We start from the raw sequence: 12,255 nt of genomic DNA on the forward strand, positions 1-12,255 counted from the left end.
TCGGAGAGAAAAGACGACAGCGGGAAATCAGACCCCAAAGAGTTAATTTTTCTTTTTAAAATTCCCCTTGCATTCTTGCCTAATGAGGGTGGTTTTGAACCACCCACCTCCCCTGGGGAAGCCTGATGAACAAGGGCTGTAGGAGACAGAGCTCATTGCTCCCCCTCATGCCAGATCTTGAGGAAAAGGCCATTACCTCTTTTGCATTGCATTTTATTGTCCTTTGTAAAATACTCCTGGTGCTGTAGAGTGGGCTGCACTGGGAGAGTTAAATGAAAGACATTTTGCAAACTGGGTACCTTCAAAAATGTGTTTCGGTTTATCTAAGACTCATTGATATCTTCCAAAACATAGCCTTCTCCTGTCCCCTGCCAAACACTGACAAGTTTCTCTCTCCCTCCATCTCTGTCTCTGTCTCTCTCTTCAGCAAATGTGTGTGTGTGTGTGTATGTGTGTGTGTAGTACACATATATGTGAAGAGTATAAATTGTATATGTTTGTCTATATTAGCTCAGTCTTATTTAAGGTCCAAATTATAGAGATTTTTAATAGAACCAGAGTGAACAAACTATTAAGATACTGCACGACCTAGAGATAATCACAGACAGGGTAGAGCTGAGGCCTTCCATGAGTGTTTCCTCCCCAGCCATGCACACTGTGGTGGTCCTAACTACCATGCTGGGCTGGAATGCTTGGACCTCAACATCACAGGCTATGGAGACAGAGGTAATGGATTTACTTGGGCATTGAGGGGAGGACAGGCATTAATCACCGAGAATGAACAGGATTAAAATAGAGACCATGATTGGGAATACAGCTTACCAGTACAGTGCCTGCTCAGCCTAGACAAAGCTGTGGGTTTAATTTTCAGCACTAAAGATAAAAAATGGAATGTACACATGGAGAAGGGAAAAACGTCAATTAACCCCACAAGACTGGAGAATGTCTTTGAAGAGGCAGTGGGTTTTCTACCCTTAACTGAGAAGATGGCTCATCATCTTTCTCCGCAGACCTTCCCTGTGCTTTGCAGTAGTCTGTCATTGTGGTTCTCAGACCACCCGGGGGGGGCGGAGGGGGGAATAAAAGACAGCAAATCTATGCATGCCGAGGCAGGTACATGCATCTGAGCAGTTTTTCATTTCCCGTCTGATCTTGGGGCTTACATGGGAGGGAGTATGGTGTAGACGTGTAAGCTCTTCTTGTATTGATAGCTTAAGAAAACTGGGTATGTTACCCAGAGGATTTCCCACCCATTTTCTATTCAGGTTAGCTTTTAAATCTAATTTTGATCTATTGCTTAGTTGCTTGAAGGGATTCTTTGTGCCTTCTTGTGTTCCATATTAAAGTGTTTATGAAAATACATATTACTATGCATTAAAGGATAGGGACAGATAACACAGAAATTCAGAGAAAGCCGCATTCTACTGGTGTGCCTGGACAAGATAAATCCTTGGTTGTTAGCTGAGTACCTGTCTGATAGAATCTTGCCTTTTTGCTTTGGGAGATTCTTCTCTTCCCTCTACTGTCCTGTGAGAGTAGGAGCAGACTTTTCTTAGCTGTAAGTAGCTGCCTCTTTATTCTGTCCCCCTGCCACTCCCACCCTGCCACTCTGTTCTTTTTTGTTTGCTTGTGTTGTTTTTCTATTTTGTTTTGTTGTTTGTTTTATTGTTTGTTTTTCGAAACAGGGTTTCTCTGTGTAGCTTTGGAGACTGTCCTGGATCCAGCTCTTGTAGACCAGGCTAGTCTCGAACTCGCAGAGATCCTTCTGCCTCTGCCTCTGCCTCCCGAGTGCTGGGATTAAAGGCGTGCGCCACCGCCCAGCTACCACTCTGTTCTCCTCCCCCTCCCCACACACATCCTGTCTTCCTTTCTCCTCTGCTTTTGCCCATGCTCGGTCTTCACCCCATGCTCTCCTTTACCTCGTGAGCTCTGTGTGCCAGGGCTAAATAGAATTCCAAGGTTAAAAACAGTCCCTGACATTGCGAATCCTAAGAACTAGCGTCTCCAGTCACTTTGTCACACGTGATTTCAGTGAGCATGCGGGCAGAGCTCCAAGCTTTGTCCCCTTGTCCCACTACACTGTGCTTTTCCTTGCCTTTACCTGGGACTTACGGGCTGTGTTTCTACTTGGGCTCTGCCCAGGCTTCTACAGTTTTATGGAATTAGAAAGGAGGACATGAGAAGATAGAGATATTTGGCCCCTGTTTAGAAGGAAAAGCTTAATTGCATCTTTGGTAGGAGACTGCATACTTCTTTTCTACTCTGCCTGTTCCAAGTCTTCTCTGTGAGTCAGGAGGTTTTATTTTCCCTATGCCTCTTACAGAAAGTCTGCTCCTGGTGGGGAACGGCTGTCCTTTGCTCTTGTGTGTGAAGGAATACCATCAGACTTCAGTCGATTTTCTTGTGTACTTCTTCAGGCAGCTTGCTAAATTCAGAGCAGCCACATATGTCTTCCTTGGGGGAGGATATGATTTGGCTAATAGACCACCGTGCCACTTCTCAGGTTATGTTCTGCGGGCATTACTAAAGGAGTTTCTATGACTTGAATAGTTGCACATGATTTCTTTTTCTTTCTTTCTCCCTGCTTTTGACAGGTTCATGAAGCGGTCCCGTGTTACAGTGAGTGCAATCAATATTCCTGGGTTGTAGAACACTGGTCTCCATGCAAAATCAACAATGAGCTGAGATCTCCACGCTGTGGAAAAGGAACACAATCTAGAAGAATCAGGTGTGTGACATTGAACAGACTGAGCATTAGTGAGCTTCCTAAAAAAAAAAAAAATACTGGTGTTGCTATCCAGAAACCTGATGATAGCCATTCTGTGTCCTCTGACTATGCTGAACTTGAGAATCTATGGAAGCTAATATATGCCTCCTACCCTGTGAGCAGCGGGAAGACCTCTGTAGTCCATCACTTATGATCTTTACTATTTCCTAATTATACTGGGAACAGTTCACTGCAAGGAGTAGATCAGTGTCTTCTCCTTGACTCCTAGCCACCACTGCTAACACATCAAGAGATTCTCACTGTTTTGCCATATCTCAATTTCAGCACGGGTGGCTTTTAATCTATTTGGGGATGCTATTGCATCACACTGAAAAGGGTAACTTAAACCATTCATAATTAGCCCCACATACTAAAATTCAATGTGATCTACATATAATATTTATACATCTTAACAAAATAAGCACATCTATAAAACAGTTGTATATTTTGGGCCTCTCTGGGGAAGCTTGTCAAAGGATTTTTGTCCTGTACATTAAGCCCTGGAAGCAAAAGCATCCTCTATCTGAGTTTGCCAGGTTGGTACATTTAGAGATAACTTGGAACCCAAGAACAACTGCCTTCACCACAAAGCACAACAGCAATAAAATGATGCCATTTGGACAAGTAAAAGCTGAAGCATTGATACACAGTTAGCAGTATGTAAAATAAGAAGGAAGATTAGTGTCACTGATTACCCACCTGAATAGCACAGGGCATTAGTTTTCCAGATGTAGAAAATCCCACCACAAAAGCATAGAGGACACTAGCTAGAAACCTATCTCCAAGGAATAGACTGCTTACTTGTGTTGACTGTGACCTCGGGGAAACGTCATCATTCAGTAATTCACCCCATAATGGCCACTTTAGCAGTTCCAGTGCTTCAAGAGCTCAGAAAGGTATGGCAAAAGCAATAGTAAGTGGCAGAATTATAAAGATGTTTCTCACTAGCCCAGGCAGAAGCTAGCTGAGAACTCACTTCCCTTTCCTAGTGTCCACAGTCTCTATGGCGCAGGTTCTAGCGGACTTTGGGCCATTTCTTTGTAAGAACCTCTGCCTTGTATCATACTCTCACATGACTGTGAAAAGTGACTGGCCAAGCAGGTTTATAAGACATCATCTTGCACTTCCTTCCTGTTTAGGCCTCTTTGCAATCTTAAAAGGAAACCTCAAGGAAGGTAGAAAGCTTTAAAAGAACCAATTGCTCCTGACAGAACTGTTTTACACTAATGGAGGAAAACACAGGCATCTAAGCTCCTTGAAACCATACCTCTCAGCTCATACATATGCAGCCTGATACATTAAAAATAAACACATAATGAATACAGCTAACAGATGTTCTTATGTGGCATACTAATTCTACCCCTCCACAAATCAGTCTGTCAAAGTGCTGGCCCCTGGGCACCTCCCACTGCAGTAGAGATAAACGAAATAAGGTAGTTAGAGGAAAAGCCAGGCAGTGTACCTGCCCTAGTCCAATCTGAATGGTATCTGCATGAGAAGAGGAGATTGGGAGGCTAAGCATGGTGGTGTATTTGCAAAGCAGATGCAGAAGGAACAGAAGTTTGGGGCCAACATGAACCACATGAGGCCCCCTCTACAATGCAAAATAATGGAAGGGGAGATAAGGTCACAGATGCATGCAGAGGGAAAACCATTGACACAGGGCAAAAGAATGCAATGTTCTTGGGTTGTGGAACGCCTGTCTCCATGCAGAATCAACAATGAGCTGAGATCTCCACGCTGTGGAAAAGGGACACAATCAGATGTCTAGATTTTAGAATGAGGAGAAAAATACATCTGTATTGCCTATGCTACCTTCTCATGATGTTTTTCTGTTTGCTATGGTGGTCCTAGCTGACAAGCATGCGCTCGCTGTTAATGTCATATGTGAAGCAAATCTTCCAGGCACAATGGACCACAAACTATTACTGATCTTAATACGACCTACGATGACTGAAACAGAGTATCTCTTCCCTTTCTTACAACCTCAGTGCTAGAATACTGCTTCACTCTTGGTTCATGACTGTGATAACCTTCAGTCCAAGCCAAATTTATGATCTTTCTGCTTCCTATGTCCCAGACATGGTTCTAGGTATGGGAAGTAAAATAGTGAACAAGGAGTATCTGTTTCCTCAATAAAAACTAAAAATGGCAAAAAAAAACCAAACACATGGATTAATTATAAGATAAGATGGCGTTCTCTTTAAAATGCCAAGAATAAAACAGCAGTGGGTTTGGAGTTGTAGAGGTCCAACTTTAGAGAGATCGGTCAACAAAAGTGAAATCTGGGCACAAACCCGAATAAGATGAGAGACCTGCCTGGGTGTAAAAGAGCATCCCCTGGGAAAGCAGCATGTGACAGATGCTGCCTGTCTTGATTGGAGAATGACCAGATGTCCCATATAGCTGGTGCTGGCATGAAAACTATGATGTATTCTTAAAGAAGGTGAAGGCAGTACATTATTCAGTATGAAGCCATGAAGCTATGGGAGGTTGGGGGTAGAGGGGTAGAGAGAGGTCCCCTTTATACATGTCCAAAAGTACCAGGTAGGGGTGGAACAGTGAAGGTTCTGAAGGGTACAGAAATTTGGAAGCGAAGATACAGGTTTGAGGCCATTGCAGAATTCCAGGTGAGAGAGGCTGTCAGTTGAATTGGGTTTAATAAATTAAAGATAATGAGAATGTCAAACTTAGGATAAATTTCAAAGCTACAGAACATGGTATATGATGATAAAATGGCCATAGAATGGGAAAGAAGGAAATATAAAGATTGTTAACTGGCCTGATCAACAGGAGGGATGGTGGAACCATTTGTCAAGTTGGGAAATGTGAGAACCAGGCTTGACAGGAAAACAAGTTAGCTTTCAAACACGTGAAATTTGAGATATGATATTAGCTTTCCAAATGATCTATTACAGGCTGGTATTCAGAGGAGAGATTAAGGTTATAAACGTCACTGTCATTAGCTTATAAATTTGCTATATGTTGATAACGTTTTGATCCCTAGGTAACTCTAACATTTATAAGTTAGAAAGACTCAAAGAGAATGTTTCTAAAACGGAGACCAATAAATATCCAGGGAAATAAGAAGAAAACAAAGGGAATAAAGGCAAGAAGAGAGTTTTGTTTGCCTTTTTAAAAAAAAAAATGCAGTAATCAATTGTCTCAAATGCCACCGAGTTCCCTGAGGTAAGCACTGATGGCTGAACTTGGTGATAGCGGGTCAGAATGACTCCGATAAGAGGATTGTCTACTATGCAATGGAACCCTGACTAATGGGGTTCAAGATGTAACCGTGGAGGGAAGAAAAGGCAGGAAGTGTTGACAGCAAACACCAGGAATGCCTAAAAGCAGTTTTGCAGCTTCTGAGTGAAGTGAGTGATTCCTGAAGAGGAGATGGGCAAGAAAATTGATGGCATGGGGTAGATAATGGATGGATGACTGCATTTCATCTGGGAATCACCTTCAATTTCAGTCTTCTTAATCTTCACTGGCGGACCGCTCTGGGTTTCTGGAAACACTTCTCCTCCAGTCGTGAGCGAAACAGATAATTCTAATAGCCAGTATTCTGGGAGCACAGTGAAAGGATTCTAGTGTGGCAGAGAAAACAGCAGCCCCCAAAGATGTGTGCATTCTAATTCCTAGAATCTGATATGTGGAGAGAGAGAGAGAGAGAGAGAGAGAGAGAGAGAGAGAGAGAGAGAGAGAGAGAGAGAGAGAGAGAGAGAGAGAATTGTCAGGCATTGTATGGTTAAGGTAAAGACCTTGCTGTAGAATAACTCTCTAAGCTGTCTGGGTGGGCACATTCATTCACAAGAAACTTAAAAGTGGTAGAGGGGGTGAGAAATAAGAGGACTTAACAACAGTAGGAAGATATGAAGAACTGTGAGGATTCTGCTTTGTAGGCGGAAGAAAGTAGCACCAAAGACAGGCAGTGACTTCTGAAGCCTGAAAAACCAAAGAAACATTTCTAGAGTTGCTTCTCTGTCAACCCTTGCAGATTGTGTGAATTGCAGGAGGACATCTGGGGGTCTAGATACCTGTTAGACACATTTCCAAAATCCTTCTAGCATTTTACGCCATCTTCACCCCAACACCCCATCCCAAATACTTGGTATTACAAATTCTAGAATTTTCTTTGAGAGGTTTCTATAATATAAATGTAATTACTCTCCTTATTGTCTCTTAAAGGCTCAATATTCAATATGAGCCATCTAATTTGTGGCAAATATCTTGTACCTGGTGCCCGGTAGTTGGAAGATAGGCCTTTCTGCACCCCATTACTATGAACACAGTTTTGTTCCTGAGGTTCTGCAAGAGGAGAGAAGAGGAAGCTGTGGCTACAGCAAAATGCGACTCTTGTAATCATCACCATGAGGTGCTCTTTGGTGGCGAATACCTTTGTTACTTACTGCTCTTGTGATATATTGGAAATGAGCAGAAACCGATGTCTATGTCCACTGGCTATCATTAGCCAGAAGACTTAACTTCTCTTTCTCAGTGAAACAAGAACACCAGCTCGGTGTATGAGATCTAGAAAGAACGCACCTTCTAGCTTCCTCATTTTGTCCTGTGAAAGAGACTGAAGCCGTTCTATGTGCCCTCCTTCTCCTATTGACCCTAACTCGGAAGGAATGGAAGCCTAGAGAGGCCCTGGTGCCAAGCCTCCCCCCCCCCATGCCGACATTACTCTTCCTTTCTACTCACTCTGCTCCGTTGCTCCCCTGTACAGTACGGTTAGACTTTTATCTTTCATTTCCCACCTCATTTCCCGAAGTTGTTTTTCTGTTTTAATGCATTAAAAGAAACTCTTCTGATGAAAGACAGCATAATTTTGTGTGTGGAGGGAGACACCACAGTGCTTCAGAACATCACTCTCAAAATGCAGTGAGCACCCTGGTATCTCTAGCAAATGCCTTGTGTCCCATCTGTCTGTCCCAGCCTGGCCTCAAACAGCCCCACAGTCACAGTGTTCATGCCTCGGACTCCTACATCTTGGGACGTTGATATCCACCATCTGGATATCACTGCTATTTTTATGTTCACTTCTATTGTTATCTCCCCCACCCCCCAAAAAAGCACTCACAAATAATGGCGACTATGTCTAATTTTCTACTGGTTTTGTACCTCAATAACCAGGTCCTGGAACAATAGTAAGCCGTCAGAATTCTTTATTAAATAAGGCCAGGCCACACTTGTAATCTCCAGCACTTAAGAAGTAACGCTGGGAGCATCGGAAGTTCAAAGGCCACCCTGGAGTACATAAAACCTTGACTCAAAAAAATTAAATAAAAAAATAAGTATTCCAAAAAATAATTTCTGACATCTAACAAAAAAAAAAAAAACAAAAGCCCAGCTGATCTTTAGTATTAAAAATAAATTAGTATTAGTATTAAAAATAAATTTCTGAGATACAAATATCGATAAGTGGCCACACCGAGGAAATATGGCCAGGTAAGTTTTCATAACACTGGTGCACTCACACAGCCACGCCCGAAGTAAAAAAAAACAAAGTATTTCTAAGATTACCTATGCCCCTGCTAGTCACTAACCATTTTTCTAAGGGAAACCACTAGTCAGGCTCCACAAATTATTACCCCTTCAGACTCAACATGTCTGTGAAAGGATCATCATAGAATATAGAGACTCTGGGTGCAACTACCTTTAATAGCATATATGTGCCACCCATGGCATTTTGTGTACCAAAAAATCCATGCATCCTCACCATTTATTGGAGTCAATGCATTTTGGACCAGGGCTACAGCTGCTGTATAATATTGAACAGTTGAACTACTCCTGGCTTGGCTGTTTATGAACACTGTCACCGTAAGCATCTCTAGTTTATGGTTTGTGAGTCTTACACATTTCTGTTTAAATGCCAAATTGTGTGGAGTAGAAACTCTCAACCAGTTTTTTACATACTCTCCCAACCAGCAGAGTGACATGATTTATACATCATTGGCACGTTTGCCAAACCTTGATATCATTCATGCATTTTCCTTAAACCATTTTGGGTACAACACTGTGCTTTAGGTATGATTGAATTCTCTTCATGTGTACCCAAAACATGATGACAGATATCATTGTGTATGTTTCATCTTAAAGTTGAAGTTGATGCTCTATCAGCCATATAGGTGTAAGGTATATCCTTGGGCTTGTGTGGGCCATAGAAATGTTTGCATGTCACCTTTTGATGGTGATGTCCACATCCCACATAGACAGGTAAAACCCATGTGCCTTTACTAATGACTCCTTATTTTTGCATTGTTTTCCTGTTCCCTATGATGTGTGGAGTAAGTACGAAGATGGTTTGGGAACTTTGAGAAAGGAATACAAGAGGCACAGAAAGTATGAATGTTCTGGATGAAACAAAGTCGTCTATTCAGTATTTGGAGACTAGAACTCTCAAGATGTGTAAAAACTGAAGGACTATGCACTCAGGGCTGGACATATGTATACGTCATGTCTCTGGAGAAAGGGAGCTGGACAAGACAGCCAGTACCTGTGACATTTCCAAATTCTTTTACTTGCTGTATCAAGGCTTCTTTTTTGAGTTATGCCTCCATAAAAGACCGGTGGATGAAGAAGATCAAGATGTCGGTTTGTTTTCCTCCATCTGATAGTCACTTAAATGTGTCTGTCTTTATCCACACAGGTGTGTGAGTACTGCTGGCAGTGAAGGAGGGACAGTGGACAGGAGCCTGTGCAACCAGGATGATGCTCCCTCAGAAACCCAGGCCTGTGCCCTTCTGTGTCCCAGCGACTGTGTCATGTCTGAGTGGGGAACTTGGAGCAAATGCCCACAGGTAATTTCCTCTGTTGATGCCTGAATCTCCCACGGTTTCCCTTCTCTGTTCTTTATAAATTCACGACATGAGTTTTAAGGCTTTCCTCTAGTGACACGGGAGAAGAATATTTCCCAAGAACCCACCCATCACTGGAAGCAAAAGGAAAACAAATGACCAATTACAAATAAGAATGAGCAACTTAAAACACTGTTGCCTCTTCCGAGGCATTCGTATTGAGAATGTGAACAAGGAAAATAGCCTGTAATGATCATGCTGAGAGTCGACCATGCACCGTTTTTTAAGGGGGCTTCTCTGGCACCAAATGACTCCTTATAATGTCTTGGTTCTGTTCCGTTTTCATCCTGGAAGTATCGGTTTCCCCCTAAGAGCGCCGGCCCACTGCGCAATGCTGCTTCTTTCTGTTCATGACTCTGTATTTGCCTTTTACTATTTTCCAAAAGATGAGATCTTCTTTTTCCTACGTTGCTGTTCTTTCCAGAGCTGAAAAAATAATAGGCTAACTATTTGTCTTATTTTTCCTTCTTTTAGAAAAAGGAAAACATAAGAGCAATGTGGAAAACATCAAATAGCATATTTGAAATGGCATTTCCATATGGTAAATCTTGATATTTTAAGCTTATACTTCTGCTTGGAGATAGGAAAAGAAAAACCACAATGAGTTCCAAATAGTGCAAAGAAAGAACTTGGATGCATCAAATTAAATTCTCAGCTGGGTGTGTTGGCGCATGCCTATACTCCCAGCACTCGGAGGACAGAGATAGGTGGATCTCTGTGAGTCTGAGGCCAGCCTGATCTACACAGCTAGTTCCAGGACAGGCTTCAAAGCAACACAGAGAAACCCTGTCTCGAAAAACAAAATGAAAATAAATAAATAAATAAATAAATAAATGCTCATGAAGTGTGGAACAATTAGGGAAATCTTGCTATTACAATGGAAAGTATCTTTGAAATAAGTAACTCACATTTGCATTTATTAATTAGTGAATCCTTATTAATTATTGTAACATTCAGTGAGTTCTGATATGTATTATTTTTATCTGCAGAGTGATTCTGAAGGTAATGCAGTACTAAAATGACCCACCAGTAACACACTCCATCTCAATGCTATTCCTTATTAGTTCATCATCATCTATTTGTGGGAAATTTAAATATATTGAGAGTTTACATTTTGGGTCATGTACTTTGGGCCAGGCGCAGGGTAGGACTGTTACCTCTAGTCCCATCACTAATCTGCCTACTTAAGTACTACTTACTGTAGGTGACTATTAGGCTGGGAGTTGGAATAAAGTTCTCTGTGTATCAAGCCCTGAGCTGACAAGAAACTTATTGTGTCTGAGGAAGACAGAGGTTTGGGGTTTATATCATTAACTCACTTAATTTTGGAAGAATTATGTTCTAGTTAGGCTGAACACAGTTATTTCTTTAAAATGTACTGTTTATTTCAATAGCAAAGTATTTTAACTGCCTGAATAACTCTTCCATGACAGGATACATACTTTCCAACATTAAGATGGACATTAACTCAGTCTTTATTAATCTACATATGGAAGAATGAGAAGCCTGGGGAAGTTTAAGTAAATGAAGAGGTTATGACCCTCCTCACCTGTTCTAACTTACTCACAGAAGATGCCAGAAAGTTCTAGGCATTTTGCTATGGAACTCTTGCTCTCAGGTCAAAGCATTTGATGAAAGGGCTGTTTCTTTATGTAGGAACAGTTCTGATGTTGTTCTGGTGTGGCGATCTGCATTTGATCCCTTGGGAAAGCTGTTGTCTTTAAGTTTTCCAAGTGTAATAATTCTTGGGTTTTGGGGTTTTAGTTTTGTTTGTTTGTTTGTTTGTTTTGTTTTTGAGAGAGAGTTTTTAAAGTGGGGATGAAGAAAATGCTTTAACCTCCATTCATGCATCTTCAAGATGATATAGCCAATTGCTCGCTTGTCAGTGTGAAATAACAAGGCTGTTCCTTCAGAAGCTTGTGTAGTGTTGCATTATGGGAGTAATAATAGCCTTGACTAACGTCAATAATAATTTTGAGCAGTCTCAGGTGACCATCACTGTGATGAATGCATGTAACACTCTTTCAGAACAACAGTGTTAATGTCAGATCCTCAGATCCTTGTTGGTACACTGACCACCGGATCTTCTCCCAGCCACCATGCTAATCTCACTGTGCAGAGCGGCTTTGAACGGGAATCAGAACTCACGGCTGATTACTTCCCTATATCTAAATATACTGCACAGTTGTGTCAAGTTGTGCGATCTTTGCATAATGCCCCGGCATCCTCAAAGCTAATCAGTGCCGACGATGGAGATGAGCATTGCAAAGACAGAGAGCTGGATCATTGTGCCTAAAGTTTAATTAGCATCTTAATGCACATTTCCTGAGGAAGAGGAAGCCATGATTTCATAATTATCCCCTGTACCACGTGTTGATTTAACAGTTCTGCTCACTGTTATCTTACCAAATTTTCTTTTAATAGTCAGCAGTGTGACACACATCAGAGGGGCGAATTCCTTAGTCCTATTTCTTTTTCCATTTCGCCAATATATGAGTGACCTTTATAGGTCTTCAAGTAAGATGGCGGCATGGCAATTAAATCTGTGGATTGCAGGGTTCTTCGAGGACATGAGAACAATGGTATCTATTGTTCCAGGGTGTGTAGGATAGAAATGACATGTAT

At 41.7% G+C, this 12,255-nt stretch overlaps 1 protein-coding gene across 1 annotated transcript in view; it reads left to right on the forward strand.

Annotated features, from left to right (window-relative positions):
* The window catches only part of LOC127236397 (thrombospondin type-1 domain-containing protein 7B-like), a 146,563-nt gene extending 134,637 nt beyond the window's left edge, over positions 1-11,926 (forward strand). Inside the window, exons 5-8 of the mRNA XM_051204015.1 lie at positions 2,595-2,728; positions 9,423-9,573; positions 10,105-10,171; positions 11,679-11,926. Of these exons, the coding sequence (XP_051059972.1) occupies positions 2,595-2,728; positions 9,423-9,573; positions 10,105-10,171; positions 11,679-11,926 (600 nt within the window). The remainder of the gene's footprint in view (positions 1-2,594; positions 2,729-9,422; positions 9,574-10,104; positions 10,172-11,678) is intronic.
* The last annotated feature ends 329 nt before the right edge of the window (positions 11,927-12,255 follow it).

The sequence above is a fragment of the Phodopus roborovskii genome, unplaced genomic scaffold (genome assembly GCF_943737965.1).
Source record: "Phodopus roborovskii unplaced genomic scaffold, PHOROB, whole genome shotgun sequence".
NCBI classification, from domain to species: Eukaryota; Metazoa; Chordata; class Mammalia; order Rodentia; family Cricetidae; genus Phodopus; species Phodopus roborovskii.